The 20,879-nt window shown below is 37.6% G+C and overlaps 3 protein-coding genes across 5 annotated transcripts; all 3 read right to left on the reverse strand.

The window, feature by feature from the left end:
* Nucleotides 1–751: 751 nt before the first annotated feature.
* LOC143910595 (uncharacterized) lies at nucleotides 752–1,637 on the reverse strand. The gene has a single exon (XM_077429129.1). It carries the CDS (start codon nucleotides 1,505–1,507, stop codon nucleotides 752–754), a length of 756 nt encoding a protein of 251 aa, XP_077285255.1. The 5' UTR covers nucleotides 1,508–1,637.
* On the reverse strand, nucleotides 1,308–13,700 carry LOC143910594 (disks large homolog 5-like). Its single transcript, XM_077429127.1, has 24 exons — nucleotides 13,390–13,700; nucleotides 12,073–12,125; nucleotides 9,512–9,825; nucleotides 9,023–9,138; nucleotides 8,791–8,940; nucleotides 8,594–8,711; nucleotides 8,280–8,521; nucleotides 7,864–8,106; nucleotides 7,341–7,450; nucleotides 7,109–7,248; nucleotides 6,906–7,001; nucleotides 6,607–6,816; nucleotides 6,360–6,523; nucleotides 6,012–6,285; nucleotides 5,796–5,938; nucleotides 5,464–5,708; nucleotides 5,317–5,390; nucleotides 5,169–5,238; nucleotides 3,089–5,097; nucleotides 2,733–3,010; nucleotides 2,427–2,656; nucleotides 2,117–2,340; nucleotides 1,823–2,042; nucleotides 1,308–1,749 (listed from the first exon to the last, which is right to left on the reverse strand). Exons 2-24 carry the CDS (start codon nucleotides 12,113–12,115, stop codon nucleotides 1,640–1,642), a joined length of 5,823 nt encoding a protein of 1,940 aa, XP_077285253.1. The 5' UTR covers nucleotides 12,116–12,125; nucleotides 13,390–13,700; the 3' UTR covers nucleotides 1,308–1,639.
* A 1,098-nt stretch (nucleotides 13,701–14,798) lies between these two features.
* On the reverse strand, nucleotides 14,799–16,693 carry LOC143910870 (U5 small nuclear ribonucleoprotein 40 kDa protein). Of its 3 annotated transcripts, none has more exons than XM_077429476.1 (7): nucleotides 16,547–16,693; nucleotides 16,225–16,347; nucleotides 16,000–16,126; nucleotides 15,722–15,925; nucleotides 15,394–15,636; nucleotides 15,139–15,317; nucleotides 14,799–15,065 (listed from the first exon to the last, which is right to left on the reverse strand). In XM_077429476.1, exons 2-7 carry the CDS (start codon nucleotides 16,336–16,338, stop codon nucleotides 14,886–14,888), a joined length of 1,047 nt encoding a protein of 348 aa, XP_077285602.1. In that variant the 5' UTR covers nucleotides 16,339–16,347; nucleotides 16,547–16,693; the 3' UTR covers nucleotides 14,799–14,885. The 3 variants fall into 3 exon arrangements, with proteins under 3 accessions (XP_077285602.1, XP_077285600.1, XP_077285601.1); XM_077429474.1 differs by having other exon boundaries at nucleotides 16,543–16,626; XM_077429475.1 differs by having other exon boundaries at nucleotides 16,429–16,562.
* Nucleotides 16,694–20,879: the final 4,186 nt, after the last annotated feature.

Genomic DNA, 20,879 nt, shown 5'->3' on the forward strand with positions numbered 1-20,879 from the left:
AATCCTAAGTCCATAAACACTTAGAATGTGACAAGAGTTGAAATTTGCTAAATATGTATACCTGAAACATTTATTTATTAATATAAAATTGAACTATCAATCTAAACGTGTACATGCGTAAAAACACTACGTATACTTACTACACACAGATCGAATATACCACCAATATTTATATAATGAAATGTAATTTAAAAGATATATCATAATTGGGATTTTACAATGGCGAAAAAAAAAACAATACAATGGAAGGATCAATTTTATAAGTCAAACGTCGAGAAAATACTACGTATTGAACAGGACTTGGCACATTATGTTGTGAATTAATCGGTTTAATGGTCAATGGAGTTGGGCCATTATAAAATGTATATTTCATTTAGCTAAATACGATATTCCAGACGATAAGTCTAAATAAATTTAAAATGCGATACAATGTTATATTGTTATAGTGAATCATGAATAAAGCTCACAATTTGAGAATACTTGCTTTCAGAAATCGATTAATTTCACAGCGTCAACCTTGTTAACATTATATATGTATTTTATATAAGTTAGAAAAAAATATATATTGTACAAGTACAATGTCATAAAATATATCATTTTCATTACATATGTTTATATATTTTATATATGTATATAATAGAAAGTAATTAAATTATAACATAATAAGATCATATAGGCAACAGCATAAAATTAATTAAAATAATAAAAACTTAACATGGTTTGTTTTAAATTGCAAAACACAAAATATTATTTATAAAGATTTCCACAAGCCCTTTATGAGACCGATGGAAGGAGATCTTCTATGCCGAAGCTTCTCTTTATCTTCACAAGAGGCACGAAAACCAGTCAAAAACTTCTCCTTGAAGTTAAATCTAGACGACGTTGGTCCAAGCAAAAATTGTTTCAGATCGTTGGTAAAACTTTTTCCCGTGTAGTTCGTGGGACTCTTCAGTGGCTCTTTGTCGTCTAAAAACGAAACTGATTTGACCGAGTGGACGGATCCCCTTCTGACTGTAACAGATCTGCTTCTCGATTCGTATGACGATTGAGTGGGAGTTAGACTGCTGCTTCTGCACACGCACCTGGAATAACTTCCTTTATTAGTGTCAGAAGCTGCACATAAAGAACAACAAGCCTGACAGTGGGCTCGGTTTCCGTAGTTTCTAGGAAGAGTTTTGGTTTTACGTTTCGAATCTTTTGGTCTTTCATATTCCTTGGAACCGACGTCGACAAGTTTTTCGTATATAGCATAATCATCCTTATCCATGTCGTAATTTCTCGTTTCAGTCTTTTGGTTTGATTTCTTTGCTTTGTGTCTGTAGTTGATGTTTATTTGTGCCAATTTGCTAAGTTGCTTTAAAAATTCGTAATCGATCTCGAAATATTTACCATCCGGTTCTGAATAATAGCCTTGACTTTTATTTGCGTCTGATATGTACGTTTGTTTCTCAGATTTTTTTCTAGAGCGTTTACGAATTTTTCTTTCGCCAGGGTCAGAATAATACATTATATCCGGATCAGAATAGTGCGTTTGCGGAGAAAGTAGGGGAGAAACGTTATATTCACAATTACGACAAAAGGTTACAGATTTTGGACGATGGTGAAGAGGAGATTGGGGATGGGGAGTAGGTGGTAAAGGTCAAGTTTGTTGGGACGGAACCCATAAAGTTTTTCCTTGTTCTTCATCCACTGCCGCCTTTATTTGCGTGCATATATATGCTATATTTACACCAGCTGGAGCTATTTCAGCTGAAAACAAAAAAAAAAGGTATTAACAAACTATAATAGTAACATAGAGAAACAAGACGAATTTTCATATTACCTGAAATATATTGTTTATATTCAGTTTCCAACTTAAGAGCATGTTCATACATTTCTTTAGCTGCTTTAGCAGAGACTTTCTCCATAGGATACCGAGTATCCCTAAATTCTTTGATTTGTTTCGTTGACTTAAATTTAATAAACAACACAATTGGATGAATTTGTTGTTTATGTAATTTTTCAATTGATGCTACGCTTATATCCAATACGCAATGAATTCCCTAAAAATAATCAAACATTAATTCAAAAAGCTATTAAAACAACATAGATAATTAACAACGGAAAAAATATTTACCTTATCGGAAATGTCTTTTATAGACTGAATCGATATACATTCGAAATAGTGTCCACGCTTTCTCGGTTCCAAGTATTTGCCTTGCGAGAGAGCACGTTCTATCGACGTAACCTGAATTAATTCAGGAGTTGCGCGAGAAAATTCTTGTGTGAAATCTGTGACCATTTTCTCAAGCACACACTCGCATAACGGACCCAAAACTACGACAGGCCTATGAGAAGGATCTGCAATATTCGAATTTTTTATTTTATTATAAATATAATATTACGTAAACACAAACAAACACCGATTTATCAAAAATATGTCTCACAATTTAAACGTTCTACTCTTTGATATGAACAGAGAGGCAATTCTTCGTTGAGCGTTCCTGAATCACTCCACCACCCTAAATTAGTATTCGAAAACGAAGCTAGTTCTTTAGGATCTCTCTGTTTTTTCCTTCTAAAAAATGATCGCCTAGCAGCAGTAGAACCACGTCGAGCTTGACTACTATCGCCCCCTTCCAAAGATCCGACAGAACGTCTCAGTAATTCTTTGACTCTACAATTGTAAATTATACAAATTAAAATCAACACCAAACAAAAATGAAATACATTTATAAATTTCGAGTACTCACTTGAATTTGCTAGGTATCGTTCCCCATTGTTGTTTAACACCTTTGTGATCCAAATTCCACGCTCTCCACAGCCCAGGAGCACCGTTAAACAAAGTATTATCGACGAATATTACTTCGTCCTTACGAAACCATAGCGAATGAGTGTCTACTGTTGTATCACCTCCACAAGACGCCAGATCGGCGTTTCTATCAAAACCAGTCCTTATATAAAAAGCATCTCCCGGTTTATCCTTTATTTCATGATACCGTTGCAAATCGTGCTTTGCCAATACACTAACCTATAACGATAAAGAAGAAATATTAATAGAAAACAATGCAACAGAATAAAATATATTAAATTAATGTCACGCTCTTACTTTATCTGCGGGACTAGCTAGCTCTAAAGCAGCTTGTTCAGCAGTTGCACGACGAAGATCAGTATTATTATATTCAAGAATTTGATCACCAGTTCTCAGGCCTGCATGATAAGCCGGTGAATCAATTTGAACGCTGTGTACAAAAATTCCAACAGCATTACCTCCAACTAAGCTGATCCCCAAGTCTGAACTTTTCCTCATTTCAATCAATAGAAAGCGAGGTTCCGACAAGTCTTTACTATTTTGAGTTTGACGATTACTACTCATGTCAGAAGAGGGGGCTTCCAATCTCAACGATTGTTGAGGACCGGGAGAATTCCGCGGTGTAGGTGAGCCAGAAACGGACACTTCGTCACCAGAGCCTTCTTCTGGTGATGAACTACCGGAATTTTCAAATTCGTTATATTTGTCTGGACTAAACTGAACTAACATGGTAATCGAGTTACCACATTGTCTTAAAACATTGGCGGCTAATTTATAAGTTGCGGACCTCATATTTATTCCACAAACTTCCAAAAGCTGATCTCCGACTTGAAGGCCGACTTGGCTAGCGAGCGAATGCTCATTAACGGTCGACACGAAAACTCCCCCACTATTTGGTGGACATGAAATTTGAATACCTAAAGGCTGTTGACTTTTGTCAATGTGGACTCTCCTCAGCTCACCAGGTAATGGTTTATTCGCCCAACCTACTCCGTAATAGTCTGGCATTGAATTTCGAGTGTTATTGTGAGGTAATTGTATTGTATGAGTACCTCTCCCAGGACTTAAAATTTCAACATGAAATGTCGGCATAGGTGAACCTCTTTCAGAACTACGTTCAATAGAGCCCGTGCTCACTTTTCCAACAGAATTCTTCGATGTTACACTCGGGTTTGAGGGTATCCGAAATCTTGGGTTTTCCTTCTTTCTAGGAAATGTCCCACCTTCATAACCATGATGATGATAGTGATCACTGCCAGCTCCTCTTCCACTTCTTATATTTGGTTGTATATCAGATGCATTGTGTGAGTGTGCTCCAAAGCCGCTGCATTCGTAGCTAACTCCAATGCTTTCGCCCGATTGGCTTTGGGTTATGGGTAAGGTTGGACTTCCCGGATGTGGGTAGCGAACTGGTGGCAGATGATGTGGATGCGGATTAACAAACGGAGGTACTATTCCAGCTCTGTACAACTGAGATTGTAAACGCGAATGTGAAGGTAATGTGCTAGTAATACCGATATTTAATCCACTGGTCAAACTTTCAGGTCCTAGGCTCTCACTATCTGATGAATACTTACTTACAGGTTTAGACTTTTTTCCTGTATAATAATCTATGGTGTCTTTTCCTGGGTGAATTTTTAATGGAAAGTCCAAAGAATTAGGATTTTTAGATAGAGATGGTAATGGTGGAACAAACTCTAAGGAGCTAGGACCTTTGTTAGAACCACCAATGAAATCCAGAGAATTAGGACTTTTGCTATCTCGCATTACAGATTGACAATCTAAAGAGTCGTCTGATGGATTTAAATTTCTACTTAATCTATTTGGTGTATTATCATGCTCAAAGTCGCTCATGTGTTTCTCTTTGAATTTTTCATAGCTCATCTGCACACTTATACTAGGAGGTGAAAAAGGGTCATGTACTGACAACGGGACAGTCTTGGGAAAGTGGGGTGTAGGATTAGCCGGAGATTCAATAGACTTATACACAGAATGTCTCGACGGAGTCGTAACATTGGTCAATGGAAGGTGACTAATTGGTATTGGATTAGAATTTCTATTCCACTGTGGCTCAGATTGTAAAAGTTTTGTTGGTGGACTGATCAAAATAGACAGTGGTGGTCTTTCCTTTTTGGATCGCGGTTGAACTATTGTGCCTGTTAGGTTTTGTTGAAATATCATATTGGATTTCACTTTAGGCCATGTACCCCTATTCTTTGAAGAATCGTAATTCTCCTGTAACGCATTGTCCTTGTTTCTACGCTTTGATCTTCTCAGCACTCCTCCACTTGAAGATTCTTTAGAGTCTAAAAACACAAAGGATTTTACAAAATAATCAAATTATTGTGTTTTTATTGTTCAATGAAACTTTACATACTTGATTTTCTATATCCATCTATGACTGAATCCAGCTCAGCGATAGCATCACTTTCAGGTACAGTACTTTGCTGTAAAATAAAAATAAAAGATTAATGACGTTTCAGATAAATCTGATAAAAATTATCACGTATATAAAAAATACACACTCTATTTTGCTTATCTTTTGATTTATTTCGACCAGTTACAGCTTCTATTTTTCCAACAATCATATTCCAAGTTCCTGAAAAATATAATTTATTGTAGTCAACGAGTTTTATTTAGTGACCGCAGTTAGCAACAGCTTTTGAACAAACCTTTTTCATGATTTCCTGAAGTGGAATGACTCTTCTCATGGGATTTTGGCTGATTATTGGTAGAAACTTTGTAGACATATCTCCGATCCATATCACCAATGTTTTCAAAACCATGCGTCTTTTGATCACTTGTCTGCATTAGATATCTACACCAAGGTTCCTCAGTCTGAGAGCAACTATTTACCATTTTGTTAGTGTGGGTAAAATATGGATTTTTATACAAAGTTTCTTTGATTGGAGATAATCTATGAAATATAATATCAATTTATTAATTAACTATACGAATCAAAACATTTGGGGAACTTTTAACTACATATATGTATATAGTATACCTATTTGATATATCACTATTGGTAGAACCACTATGTGAAATATGTTTCAAAGTGGTGATTGTTAACATATCGTAATGTCGATCATTTAAAATCATCATTGCTTCCACTGCACTTATTAAACCATCCATAGGTTTACTATTAATCTACAAATTCAAAAAATATTAAAATATTTTTCAAGGTCAGCAAAAAACTTATAAAAAAAATTAAAATTCTTACATTAAGTACCCTATCTCCTATTGCTAAATTTCCTTCTTTGGCTGCTAGACTTCCTGGTGCAATTTTGCTTATATATATACCTTGTTCAAGTAAAAGACCATGTTCGGCGTGTCCTGACTTATTGAGTTGCGTTGTATGTAAGCAACGTGAACGAATCCGACGTCGTCTAACTAACAACCTTACCCGGCCACCACTAGAACGAAGAGCGTCAATGAGATGTGCCGTGTTCCCGACTGATGTCACTCCTGGACCATCAACAATACAATCGGCAAGTCTAAAACACGTTAAAAATATATAAGCAACTATTAAATCACTTCAAAAGAATTACTTCAAATAAAACCAACATACTTTAATTTTCCATCAGCGACTGATCCTTTTTGTATAGACGCCACATATATTCCAACATCGTTAGGATAATGAGGATCTTCCCTTCCGCCAACCAGTTCAAACCCGATGTCGCCATCCGACGGTATGCCATTTAGATCAACTTCTAAAATTTCCGACTCCCATTCCTGAAAAAAATCCAAAATACTACAATTTTAATACTGCTTCATTCACTACCTGGAACTATAATTCTACTAAATGAATATAATACCTGAAGATCAGCATCTATAGCTGAGTCACGAGAATGATTATGCGTAATAGCCGAATGATGTACTCTGCAATTATTCGTGTCTTTTTCCAATTCAGTTTCTAATTTCTCTTTAAGTTCTTTTAATTCTTTTGATGCTTCATTCCGTTGCTTTTTAATATCGTCCGAATCTCGAAGAGCTTCAGCTAAATCACTAACAGCTCGATCTCGTTCCTGGACAATTCATGTAAATGGTTAAAAATTGTATTTTAATTCATTATTTGTATTTAAGAACACATTATTGAAAAATAAGTAAAACTAACTTTACGCAATCGGTCACACAGTGTACGAATGCTCTCTCTTTCCGATACGATTTTATCTCTTTCTGAGAAAGCCCAATCTCGTCTTCTCTTTGATACCTACGAAATAAAGGAATAGACCATTTTTATACAAATATCACTGTCGAGAATATTCAAAACGCATGAAAAGTAATCTGCCCCGATCTTTAAAATAAATAAATTCGCACCTCTGCCTCTTGGTGAGCTTCGTTCAATTCACCTTGAAGCTTATCAAGACTTTTTCTTAATCTATCAATCTCTTGATTAGCTGTTTCAAGATTATCTACTCTCTCTTTGTGTCTAGGATTCAACACCATCCCAACCAATCCTAAAAGTAGACATTCACATAATTATATTCAGGAAACTATGCATACAAATATAATTTATTTCGACATTTGCACGACTAAAAAATAAACATACCCTGGAATTTGTCAATAGATGTATCAGCACTAAGTTGACTTCCATTCGAATCATCTTTACCAGTATTTGAGTTACCATGTGCATGGTGGTGATAAACAGAATTATCCAACCTAGAAACAATAGAATAAGAACAATTAAGAACAAAGTTTTACAAAAAAATTCTAAAACTGCCAATTCAATCACCTTCGCATTAAACATTTATCCCACAAATTTTTATTTTCCATGTGCCACATTTCGCAGAATATATAATATCAGAATAGAAGTATAAAGCTACATTAATATTCTTTACTATATTGCTTCACGATTAGCACAAATACGAATGAACTAAGAAAAAGTGACACCTATAATAATATTTAAAACTGACTCACGTCTATGATAAGATAAGCAAAAAAGATAAATAGAATTACCAAGACAATATGATCTCGAATAAAAATATACCAGATCAAAACACTGATTACATGAACGAATATGATTATTTAGATTGACACATTAACAATATATACGAGCGTAATTATATATGTACCTTGTTTTTGATGTGTTTGGTTGATTTTGAGCAGCGTTCCTACTGAGATCTGAGCACTTTCGCAAAGCCTGATCTCGATCGAGAAGAGCTGAAGCGATTTCTCGACGCAAAGACTCCGCTTGCAAAGCTATTGCGTGTCGCTCTCGTTGAGCATTAGCCAATTCAGCTTCGGCAGCCTGTGCACGCTTTTCAGCACACTGAAGATCTTCAGACAACTTCTCCATTTCTTTATGTACCGTATCCCTAATGAGAAATAAAAGGAATATCAACAAAATGTCAACTTCACAATACAAAGGGTGTCTTTCCACTGGGCAATTTACAATCAAATGTATGTAGGTAAGTAAATAATACAACTAAATTAATAACAATCATTTAAATATATCATAATTAATAATAATAATACATAAAAACCAAACCTTTCACTCATTATTAATGTTATTTCCTGCATAGCAGCATTCCTTTCTTCGGTTAGTCTTTTCATATCTTTGGTAGCTTTGACTCGCACGCCCATTGCCTGATTCATTTCCCTCACAGCTTCTTCATGTTGAGAGCTTACTTTTCCTAAAGCATCTCGATAATCATTTCGTTCTCGTAGTGCCAAATCCCACTGTCTAATAGCGGCAGTGCATTGTTGTTTAAGACCATTGCGTTCACGAATCTATAAAGAAATACAATATATAAATATAAAATACATAAACCAAAAAAGCTCAATCGAAAAACGTGCACTCACAGCTGAATTTCTCTCTTGGGTGAGTTCATGATTTTGAGATTTAAATCTAGCATTCTCCTCTTGGCACACTTGGAGTTGATCTGCAGTAGCATTATGTGTTGATATGATTTCATCATATCTATAAAAAAAATCACACGTTGATTAATATTTCAATTAAATAATAAATACAAAAGAATAAAAAAAATGACAAATCTAACCTTTTCCTGAGACACTCGTATTCTTCTTTGAGAACATCATATTTTCGGAGAGTGTGCATAAGCGCTGTATCACCTGATTCCGTAGAATTATTAGTGACTACAATGCTAGAATCGTTTTCTCGTTGAAGTCGTTGAACTTCACGTTCTAACCTATATCAGATCAATAAAAAGACATAAGTATTACATAAAATTAAATATTTATCTTACAACAAATTATCACGTCAAATTGTACCTTTGCTTGTCATTTAATAACTCTCCGTACTTTCCGCGAATAGTATTTGCTTCTTGGGCTGAAACCTCTAATTGACTCATAGCTGCTCTATGTTGATTCCTGAAGTAATCAAGCTCCTGAAAATACATAGATAAATTAAATCATGTTAAATTATTGAATTAAATTACGAGTGTGCAGTCTAAAATTTAGCAGCAAAGAAAAATTTATCCATATAGGTATATAAAATAGAATTATATATTATAAATCTGAATAAAAAGAAAGTGCCGCATCTGTTTGACACAAAGTCATTAAAATCATATTGATTGCAGCGACCTGACAGTTTTTGAAAAACGGCAAAGTCACACACACACACACACACAACATTCCAAAAACAATTAAATCTACTGCATATATGGATAAAGCAAAACTGCTCAAAAATAAAAATTCAAATGAATTATATTATGTATGTAGCAAGCAAAATAAAACTGAAATCAACTACTGCATACAAACCTTCATAGCATGATCGCATCTACGGCTGGTTTCAGAGTGCTGGGAACGTACTGTATTAAGTTCGTGGATCGCTTTATCGTATTGCTGTTTGAATGTTTCATTACTCTGTTTCGATATGACGTACTGCGATGGAGGCAAAGAATCATAAGATGGATTCATCCCTTCGTAAGTCGGCTGTTTCACGACTTGATAACTCGTCTGTTTGTCATATCCAGAATTTTGCGCTAAACTCTCAAAATCAATCGAAAGCGGTATAGTCGGCAACGTGACTGTGACTTGTTCCGAAGTCGGAATAAAACTGCGCGAAATATTTCCTAAAAAATTAACACAATATAATGATGCTTTACAATACAAAAAACGAATCCAATTTCTATCAATAATTCACCACAACGATTATAACATAAGGAAATACTCATCAAGGTTAAAAACAACACTCGGTGGGAAACAATTTGTATGATTTTTTTTCAGAATATTTCAGTATCGATCGAAACAAAGTCCACGATGAGTGTAAATGTAGTGCCAAATTTTTTTTTTTCGATATACCCATAAAACGGCCGTAGAACGCTGCACAACACTGCACACCGTGAGTATTACAGTATTACACAAACGGAAATAAAACTACAGAAGCGTGAAAAAACGTCTAGAGCTCATCAGATAAATGTACCGAGTGCTCACTTTCTCTTGCAATCACCTTGGTTCGCACAAGTGGAGCAAACACAGCCAAGTTACACCAGAACGTATAAAACACACGGACAAGTATATAATAATTGCCTTTGTTACGGCGAAAACAAAAAAACCAATGAATTAATTAATTAATGTCATGCAACGTTTGCCAAAGCGTGCAGTTTACAAAGTCGATATGTGTGTATATCCAAACACACAAATAAACGTTTCGTACAAAATCATGTCTACACATGGTGAAGGGAGTGTTTGAGCAGGTGTGGACGTTGCCAAGCGGAGACGGATATCAATGACCAACGAAAAACTAATAGACTCCTATGAAGAATATTCGTCGGAAGACATTCTGAATATTCAAATGAATATTCACCGATGTTTCGATTCATTTATACATTATATTACAATCGTAAAAGATCGGTAACCATTTTAAAAAATGATTATATGTACTAGAATTTTTTATATAGATCGATCTGGTGATGTCATCTAATTTCCGGAGCAAAAGATTTTTCAACAAAGAAAAATTTCCATAAAATTAATTATAAAAAATGATTCAATTATTTTCCAATAATCCGAGTACTATGAATGGAAGTATACAAAGTACCATAGTACTGAAATACTCTACTGTATATGCAGATATACATACATATACATAGCCAGAAGTGTATTGCTCGGTGGTTGCGTTAATGCAGACCACCGAGAGGTCCCGAGTTCAAGCACCGACTTGACCTGGATTAAAAAGAATTTATTCTGAGTATTTCTGCAGTGCTGCTGGTCAGACTTGGATTTTTGTGACTCCAAATCGATCGTTTCTTATCAGAGTTTGTCAATATGTCTGATTTCCTTGTTGAAACAGTTCCGCATCAAATTGGCAACCAGCCCACAGTAGGTATTTGAATATAATTTCAAATTTATATATGTACAATCATAGGTGTCGCTACGGCGCGACCTGTAAAGGCAATACTAGACTAAGATTGAAGTTATTTTTAAATTGCTGACTATTATTACTAAAGGATGGAGCCTCATTGGGGCAATCTCAACATACAGTAAACAGTATTCAAAGCAAGAGAGCAAAGTTTTTTCTACGAAGATAACAATATGAAAACCTTTAATTGTAACATCCAGATATCTCCGGCAAGCTGAGTGTTTACCGATGTTGTTTAATGAGGTCCTCAAAAAATTCAATTTATCTACATATGTTTATTAGGGCTGTATAGTATTTTATTTATTTATTCATTTTTAAATTATTTTTACCGTATATTATATACATATATAAATTTATAATACTATAAATTTGAAACGAAATTAAAATAATAGTGACAAATAATGGTAGGTGGCCAATTTCGACCGCTTCAACTATGAAGTCAGATGAATTGGAAAATTCTGATAGGAAACGATCGACCTAGAAGTCAGATATATCCAAGGTCTGACCAGCAACACTGGATCAGGGATCGAACCCTTCAGTTGTTAGCATTCTACAATAACCATCGAGCTTTGTTGCTGGTTGGCTATAGCACAAGTTGCTTCAGAGGTAATAGACAAACGAGTAAAGATTCGAAATCCAGAACTCTTATTCGGAGTCAAAAACACAGCACTATTTAACCTTTTTAATGAAGATATTTAACAACAAATTTTTGAACACAAGGTTTTCGGAAATTTTCAGTAATCCACTGGATGAGGACATTGATTGACTCTTCAGAAAGGATTTAAAGTCAACCTAAAGGAATAATCAAATTTATCGCTAATGAAACTATACCTGAAACAGTTACTCTACTGTAAGCTAAGCTTCACTAGCAACAATGTAAGCTTCAAAATGCCATGCTTTGTCGAAAAAATAAATAGAAATTGCACACACCCTATTATTGAAATGGTGGATGTTTACTCACCGCTGCCTTCTCTGCTGTCCAACGAGGATGCGTCAGAAGCCATCGTCAATCACCTGAAATTACACGCAAACAAATAACATTTGTATAATACGGCTGAAATTAAATGCACTCGCGAGTGTTTGCACACACGGCATTGTGAAAAATTAATACGCACATCGCGGCAAAAAGAAAACGATTGCTGAAAAAGAACCTTCGTGTATTTTAACTGCTTCTTTATTGCGATTTTATTAACCGTCGACACGATGGAGCAAAAAAATAATAATCAATATTTATTATTTTTTTTAAATATGATAAATATCAGAATATTTAACTTAACAGTTTCATTATATTGATTGATATGTTGATTTTTATTTTAACCCTTACAAACATACATTTATAAATGTAAGTTTCAACTGCTTTTTTGTTTAATCTGTAAGATTAATGATTTGAAATACATATGTATATATTTCTAAAAAATTTAACAAACTTGATATTTGAATTCAATGCTAATAAAGGGATGTAACATTAGACATTAAAGTTAAACTTAAAAGATTTAAAATTAGATTATAAAAATAATCTCATGAAATTGTACAGTTTTTACAGAAATTAACACAAAATAATCAATATTATAAAATAATTATATGCCTCCAAACTGATAAAAGTTAAATTAATATGATCAATAGATTTATAACTCGGCTGATTCAAACTAAGCAAGACGTTACATTATAAAAAAAATGTTTCTCAGCTTTCAAATGGTTTCAATGAAAGTTCTACATGAATATAGATACGTATTCTAAATGAGATTCTCATTTGAAACAGTCTAAAGAGAAATTCAAATCAAATCAACTAAAGATAAATGATTACAAAATATCCTCGTTCTGAACATTTGCTCGTAAACGAATTACAAAATTAAATCAAAATGGGTACATATTATGTAAAATTTCCACACAGCATATGTAAATAATTAAATGTGAATGCACATCTAGATCATATAATACAACTTGGTGGATAACAGTGTCAATCGATCACGAACATGGAATAATTAAAATTGAGAGAAACGACAAGTGAAAAATGTAGTACGAACCGAAGCCTGGGAAGTGCCCCCATGAGCAATTTGGTCGATTCGGAGCCTAAGACGTCGATATGAACGCGTGAAAGTGAGACATTAAGCAACACCGCTTGCAATTAATTGCAAAAGTGTTTTATTCAAAGTGAAGGGGGGAATGAAAGGATTCCAGGTTATGGCGGTTTTCGGAGAGTTTAGGGGTGTTTTGGGGTGCGGGTGAGTGGCGAGTGGCGAGTGGCGACCAGCTGAAGGTGCGATGCGGCAGTGCTAACCTGGCGATGCAGTGGGTGTGATGCGTCGCTGCGGTGGCAGTGGTGGGGGCGAAGCGCGGGGGCGCAGCCCGACTGGCGGGGGGGGAGCGCCGGCGCCGGCGCGGGCGGGGTGTGGGTGAGGCGCGGGGTGCGGTTTGCGGTGTGCGGGTGTCCGGGCAGCGGCCCACACCCGCGACACTGCTCCTCTCCGCTCCTCTCCGCTCCACTCCACTCCACTCCACTCCACCTGACACACTCTCTCGACTCTGTCTCTCCTCTCTCCCAAACACCTAAACGCCTCGGATCACGGCCAGATCGCGTCGCCGCTAATCGCCGACTTTTCCTCGCAACAACGCCCAAATTCACTTTGCACAAATCTTCATCCGACCTATTTTCCTCGCATGTCGTATTTTATCAGTTGCCTCTTCCATTTTTGATGCTCAGTTGCAACATAAATACAGATTTTAAATAAATAGCACGATGTTGAATGCGTTTATATGGAATTTTAATTTTTCCACTAGAAAAAAGTACAAATACTGACAAACTTAATAAGCTCCAAAAACTCAATATCGACTACTGTTAGTAAGCGTGCAAAAGTGAAAAAAAATGTTTTAAATCCATCGATTTTTAATTATTTTTGTATTTATATGAAAATACAAAAAACCAAGTGTGTTTCCAAAAACCAACATTAAGGTACTCTTTAAGGTCTGTTCATACCTATCCAGCACGACCCGAATCCTGCAAGTGCATGAATGCGTAAATGCGCATGCGCGAATGGAGTATGAATACGTCCATATAATGTATCAAAGAATACTATCCGCACTTGCAGGACACCCGCAGGATACGGGTCGTGCTGGATAGGTATGAACAGACCTTTAATGTTTACTATACAAAAACTCACAAATGAAGGTCTGTTCATACCTATCCAGCACGACCCGTATCCTGCAAGTGCGGATAGTATTCTTTGGTACATTATATGAACGTATTCATACTCCATTCGCGCATGCGCATTTATGCATTCATGCGCGTCTATATAGAATGTACTAAAGAATACTGTCCGTACTTGCAGGATTCGGGTCGATGCCTGATCCGTATTTTGAAGATTCAAGCACCGTTAATTATTTTGTATGCATTGTTTAATTGTGTCTATATTAGACATAATGGTTTCAAATGTATGCAAGTTTTGAACGAGAAAAAAGCTACTTCTAATTGTTCTAATTTTCAACAGTCCTGAAATAATTGGGATTATTGAGAATTGTAACTAATATAAACGTCCAAAGGTAAACTACAGATAAACAAGTTACAACAGTAATTACATAAATAAATAGATAATGTCCTCAGGCCCATAATGACATTTCAAAATTTTACAATGCAAAAATCATTTCAATAGATTCTTGATCATAATTAGTTATTATAGTAATCAAATCTGTACACATTTTTATTTTTAATATATTTATTTTATTTAAATTTATCGGAATTATCATTCAAAATACATAATTGCAGCATTTATTTACAAATTAAGCTTCAATTTCTCCCAAGTATAGTTGTTTATCGCTAGATGCTGAGAGTATTATTGGTTCTGTAGGATGGAAGTCAACATCATTAACACTTCCTTTATGACCGGGTAATTTGTATACAATTCTTCTGGAAGTTGTGTCCCATATGTAAACGTACCTATCAGAAGAACCGGCAGACACCTAAAATAAAGAAAAAAATATTTTACATGTTCCAAAGAAAGATATATCAAAAATGAAAAATAAAAAACGTTACTTTTGAACCATCAGCTGACCACGCACATCTTAACAAATTTTTTTCAAAATTATGTTGATGTCCACTGAAAATCTTGACGCAACGCTCAACTGGGGCAAACGGTCTAATATCCCATATTCTTAAAGTATTATCCATTGAGTTTGATAAAACATATGATCCATCAGGGGAAAGAGATAAGCCTAAAATTCATAGAAACAAAGTTGTCACGTTTTCCTGAATATTTACACTCAGAATGAATAGATTAATTGACATTACCTGTTACAGTATCTGAATGCCCTCTCAATTTATAAATAATTTCATTCTTTCTTAGGTCCCAAACTTTAATGTCATTATCGATTCCTCCTGTGATTACTTGTTCAGATGTATCATTGAAAGTAACTGCAGTAACTTGGTAGTTGCTGTTCATTGTTGACACTACATTTCTTTTGCGTGTGTCCCAGATTTTAACAGTAGAATCATCAGAACCAGATACGAGCATTTGTGGACCACGTCTATTTCCTAAAAAAATATATGATATATATATATAGATGTGTATATATGTATGATATATATATAGATTTAAAAAATTAAAATGCAAACTTACCGTGGATTGAATTAACATATGCTGAATGACCTCTGAGTTTTTTTATCCTTTGGCTAGTTGGAACATCCCACAGTGCAAGTGTCATATCAGTTGAGCACGTAAATATATTTGAACCGTCACGAGAAAAGTGTAATTCCATAATCGCTCCTGTATGCCCAGTCATTACACTGACATTTTCACACTCACCAGTAACAGCCCACATAACTGTGATTTAAAAATTGTATACATTTACAAATGTATTATTATGCAAATATTTTATTTAAATATTAAACACATACAAATTTGTCTGTCGAATCCAGAAGAAGCTAAATATTGCCCATCGGGATGAAATTCAGTGGAAAACACTTCTCCCTGATGACCTTCTAGCAACATAATAGGAGAAAAGAGTGAAGACGTTCTGGGTATCTAAGAAAATAAGCGTGAAATGTTATCATTTACGTTTCATGTTTTATATTAAACTGTATGCCTAAGGGATAAAAAAAACTTATTAATATAAAACTCACCGTCGTGGTAACAACAGCTTTTTCTCGACTGCTAACACCGACAATATCAGTGCGAGACCTTTTGGCGGCCACCACCGCCATTTCGTCAGCACGTCGCTTATCAATCGCAGGCATTTTAAAAATCTAAAATCAAATAAATTCATTTAAAAGGAATCAAATAGGCGTGCAAAAACAATTGCTTTCTATCGTATAGTTAGTACGTACGAGAACGATGAAAAATGATTATAGGTTAGATTTTTCCACACCGCAATTACTCTCAATTTATTGATAAATTGAATAATACTGATAAATGTGAAGGGATATAAATACGTAATATACTCACTAGAAGAATTCCTTCGTGGTCAAATTAAGTCAAATAAACATAAGTCAAGCAGACGCCGATCTGACATATACAAGCCTAATAAATTTGGTCTAAACAACGACAAACAAACATTATTTTAAATGTCACAAATGAAAAACTCGAAAATGCAATTTAATGAGGTATGCAAGGGAAATATTAGTCATTTTAACGAGATATATTTGTTGGCCACTATTAAAATAAAACATTATATTATGTAACTAGCTGAACCCGGCATGCGTTGCAACGCCACAATAACGCATGCAATTCCCGTTCCCTATCCCGTTCCCGTTCTCGTTCCCGTTCCCGTTCCCACTTGTCGGAAAATGCAGGCAGCGAACACGATGGTCGCGACGCGAAAAAATTTTTAATTATAGCATTGCAATGACACCCATTCCCGTTTTTCCCGTTTCCATTCTCGTTTTTTCCCTTTTTTTTCACAGTAATCTTCCCGGACATGCATACAACAAATCCTGAAAGCTCCATCGTAATCGGTTCAGTGGTTTAGGAGCCTATTCGAGACACACACAGACATTCATTTTTATATATATAGATTGACGGCAAATGTATATATCGCTATTGGTTAATAGTAACATACATATATACATACATACGTAGGTATAAAACACAAAAAGTAGCTTTTCCAATTTCTCTTACATTTAATGTTTAATTTGTGGGTCTCGGGGGAACAGGGTAGTTCCTCCCCCACGAGTTAGGGCCGAATGGTCGAATGACAGCTCCACTGCCGTAACCATGGCGACCGGTGTTGCCACCCTCTTCTATGGGGTCGCCACATCACTCCCTCCCCAGCGACATTGCGTAGCCGTCGCGACAACTACGGGATGTAGCTGTCCAGATGGGCTGGCCACCGGACTCTCCTGCCAGTCCGTGTGGTTGCTTGTCGGCCAGTTTCTTGCTGTGGTTCTGCATTTTCTTGGGGGGCTCTCTCTGCTCTCTCTGGGGGCTCTCCGCTGCTTTCCATGTATGCCGGCTTTATGCGGTCTACCGATACGGTGACATTGGAATCCTTAATTCTCAGTGTGAAGAACTTCGGTCCCCTCTTCAACACCCTGTATGGACCATCGTATGGAGGCTGTAACGGACCCTTGGCAGCATCGTGTCTCAGGAACACCTGATCACTGGTGTGCAGGTCTTTGAAGATAAAGGTTGATCTTGTTCCATGGCGCCGCGGTGGACTGGGTCTCAACCTCGCCATTTGGGACCGCAATCTCTCTGCTAGTTCCGCTGTGTTGGGTCCTCCGTTTCGTTGTGGAGCCAGAAACTCTCCCGGTAGCCGTAGCGGTTGACCATATACCAGTTCTGCTGACGTGGCATTAAGGTCTTCCTTCCATGCCGATCGGATTCCCAGTAACACTGTCGGTAGGGCTTCCGTCCACCCTTCGTCTTGGTGGCACATGATCGCGGCTTTAAGCTGCCTGTGGAACCTCTCTACCATCCCATTTGCTGCAGGGTGGTATGCGGTTGTCCTTATGTGTGTCGATCCCGTCAACCTATTCAGTTCCTTGAATAGAGTGCTCTCGAATTGTCGTCCTTGATCGGTAGTTATTCGTAGGGGGCATCCGAATCTTGCAATCCAACCACTGACGAATTTCTTTGCAACCGTTTCTGCCGTGATATCTTCCATAGGGATAGCTTCTGGCCAGCGAGTAAACCTATCAACGCATGTCAATAAGTACTTGTAACCGGCGGACTGTGGTAAGGGACCAACTATGTCTATGTGAATGTGGTCAAATCGATTTTCCGGTGGCTGGAACTCTCCCACAGGTGCAATGACGTGCCTCGTTATTTTTGATTTCTGGCAAAATATGCACTCTTGGGCCCATCTTCTGCATTCCTTCTTCATACCCGTCCAGAAATATCGTTGGGTCACTAATTTAGCTGATGCTTTTACCCCTGGGTGCGCCAATTGATGGATTAGTTCGAACGCCTGTTTCCTAAATTTCGCTGGCAAGTACGGCCGTTGCGTTTCTGAAGATACATCACAATAGATGGTCGTCTCTTCGCCTGGAATAGGTATCTTGGCAAACTGCTTGTCGGGATCTCGTAGCAGTTGTGACAGTTCTGTGTCATCCTCCTGCGCTCGTGCTATTGCTTGAAAGTCCATCCCGGAAATTGCTTCTATTCTTGACAGTGCATCCGCTACCACGTTTTCTTCTCCCGATACATGTCGAACATCTGTTGTGAACTGGCCTACAAAGTCTATGTGCCTAAACTGTCTTGGCGAACATTTCTCTGGCTTCTGTTGGAACATGTATATAATAGGCTTGTGGTCAGTGAAAATAGTAAAAAATTTTCCTTCTACCATATGGCGGAAATGCCGGACTGCACTATATATTGCCAACAACTCCCGGTCGTAAGTGCTGTATCTCCTTTCTGTTCCTGACAATTTCCTTGTGAAGAATGCCAACGGCTCCCACCCTTCGGGCGTCTTCTGCTGTAGGACTGCTCCGAGTGCTACATCTGATGCGTCCGTCACCAATGCCAAGTCTGCCCCTGGTTTTGGGTGACTGAGGAGGGCTGCGTCTGATAAGCTATCCTTGCACTTTCCGAATGCTTCTTCCAACGCGTTGGTCCATGCAATCTTTGCCTTGTCTTTCTTTTTAGATCCTTTTAGCAACTCGTTGAGGGGCGCCTGCAATTTTGCAGCACCCGGAACAAAACGCCGATAGAAGTTTATCATCCCCAAAAACTGCCTTAATTGTTCGATTGTAGCTGGTCGGGGAAATCTTTTCACCGCAGCTACTTTGTCTGCTTGGGGTTTGGTTCCATTTTCTGACACCTCGTATCCTAGAAATCTTACAGTTTTTGCTCCGAAAACGCACTTTGCTGTGTTGACTAAAACGCCATATTCTTGAAACCGTGAAAAAAGTTTTCGTAAGTGGTTAATATGTTCTTCTTCGTTTTCTGACGCTACCAGCACGTCGTCAATATATACGTAGCAGAAATCCAATCCCCTTAGGACTTCGTCCATAAACCGCTGGAAGGTCTGTGCCGCGTTTCTGAGTCCGAAGGACATAAACGGGAATTCAAATAACCCAAACGGGGTGGAAATAGCTGTTTTTTTTATGTCTTCATTGTGTACAGGGATTTGGTGGTATGCGCGCACGAGATCAATTGTAGAAAATAACTTCTTGCCATATAAGGTACTGGCGAAATCTTCTATATGCGGTACTGGATACCTATCTGGTATAGTGCGGGCATTCAACGCTCTGTAGTCCCCGCATGGTCTCCATTCTCCGTCGTGCTTAGGTACTAGGTGTAATGCTGATGACCAACTACTGTCTGATGGTCGAGCGATTCCTTCGTTCAACATGGTCTTGAAAGTCTCTTTTGCGATCTGCAACTTCTCCGGTGCGAGGCGGCGCGGCTTGCAACTTGCTGGTGGTCCTTCAGTGGTTCTGATATAATGCACAGTATGATGTTTCATTGTTCTGTTTTTATTTCCTGTCGGCCGCGTTATCTCTGGAAACTCTGTTAGTAGATGGTGAAATGTTGATGTGCCACAAATTGCTTTCACCTGCTCTACTTTTGCTGTTCCTATTGCTCGGCCCCTCACAGAAACAGTTGTGAGATTATCCATCAGTTTCGCATTTTTCAAATCAATCAAAAGACAAAAATGTTTGATGAAATCAGCGCCAATAATAGGCCTTGATACGTCGGCTATTACAAATCTCCATTTGTATACCCGACGTAGTCCCAAGTCGACGTCTACCTCCTTCCAACCGTACGTTTTTATCGTAGATCCGTTCGCGGCGAATAGAAGGTATGATGTCGCTATTTTGCGACCCGGCAATATTGACTTCGGAAGGACACATAGGTCAGAACCGGTGTCGACTAGGAACCGTAGTTTACTGACCTTGTCTGTTACGTATAGGCGGCAAGAAGTGGGGCTGGGGCTGCTTTCCGCCATTAGCGCCTGCCCTGGAAGTTTTCCGCCTGGTTAAACCTGCGCGGTGGCGTGTTCCTGCGGCCTCGGGGACTCTGTTGTCGTGGTTGCCAGCGTCGGCTCCTCGCTGGGGAGTGTGATGGCCTTGATTCTTTCCGATTCGTCTCGTTCGTTTGTAGTAGCCGTCCCATCATCGTGGTCAGGTCATCTACCTTTTGATTTAATGTTTGGAACTCTCCCCGTGTCACATACTCATCATCGGTTTGCCGCCTCTTCTCTCTGCGGTCTGTCATCGCTGCCACGTGGGGGCTGCTGTCGTACCACCTGTCTGCCTTCCTGGCCAGCTTATCCAAATCGGTTTCGTCGCTCATTGCCAGTTGCAAGCTTAGTCCCTCTGGCAGCCTGCTCTCC

Source organism: Arctopsyche grandis, chromosome 4, assembly GCF_051622035.1.
Source record: "Arctopsyche grandis isolate Sample6627 chromosome 4, ASM5162203v2, whole genome shotgun sequence".
In the NCBI taxonomy this organism is placed as follows: Eukaryota; Metazoa; Arthropoda; class Insecta; order Trichoptera; family Hydropsychidae; genus Arctopsyche; species Arctopsyche grandis.

Excerpts from the sequence above, each read along its gene's own strand:
- LOC143910595 (XM_077429129.1), bottom strand. The coding sequence starts at position 1,507 with ATGTATTATTCTGACCCTGGCGAAAGAAAAATTCGTAAACGCTCTAGA.
- LOC143910594 (XM_077429127.1), bottom strand. The coding sequence starts at position 12,115 with ATGGCTTCTGACGCATCCTCGTTGGACAGCAGAGAAGGCAGCG. Across the intron at positions 8,712-8,790 it reads TACGAGTGTCTCAGGAAAAG|ATATGATGAAATCATATCAA; the intron begins GTTAGATTTGTC and ends TTTTTTTTATAG. Across the intron at positions 5,391-5,463 it reads TTCAGGAAATCATGAAAAAG|GAACTTGGAATATGATTGTT; the intron begins GTTTGTTCAAAA and ends TATATTTTTCAG.
- LOC143910870 (XM_077429476.1), bottom strand. The coding sequence starts at position 16,338 with ATGCCTGCGATTGATAAGCGACGTGCTGACGAAATGGCGGTGGTGGCC. Across the intron at positions 16,127-16,224 it reads AAGCTGTTGTTACCACGACG|ATACCCAGAACGTCTTCACT; the intron begins GTGAGTTTTATA and ends TTATTTTCTTAG. Across the intron at positions 15,637-15,721 it reads ATATGTTAATTCAATCCACG|GAAATAGACGTGGTCCACAA; the intron begins GTAAGTTTGCAT and ends ATATTTTTTTAG.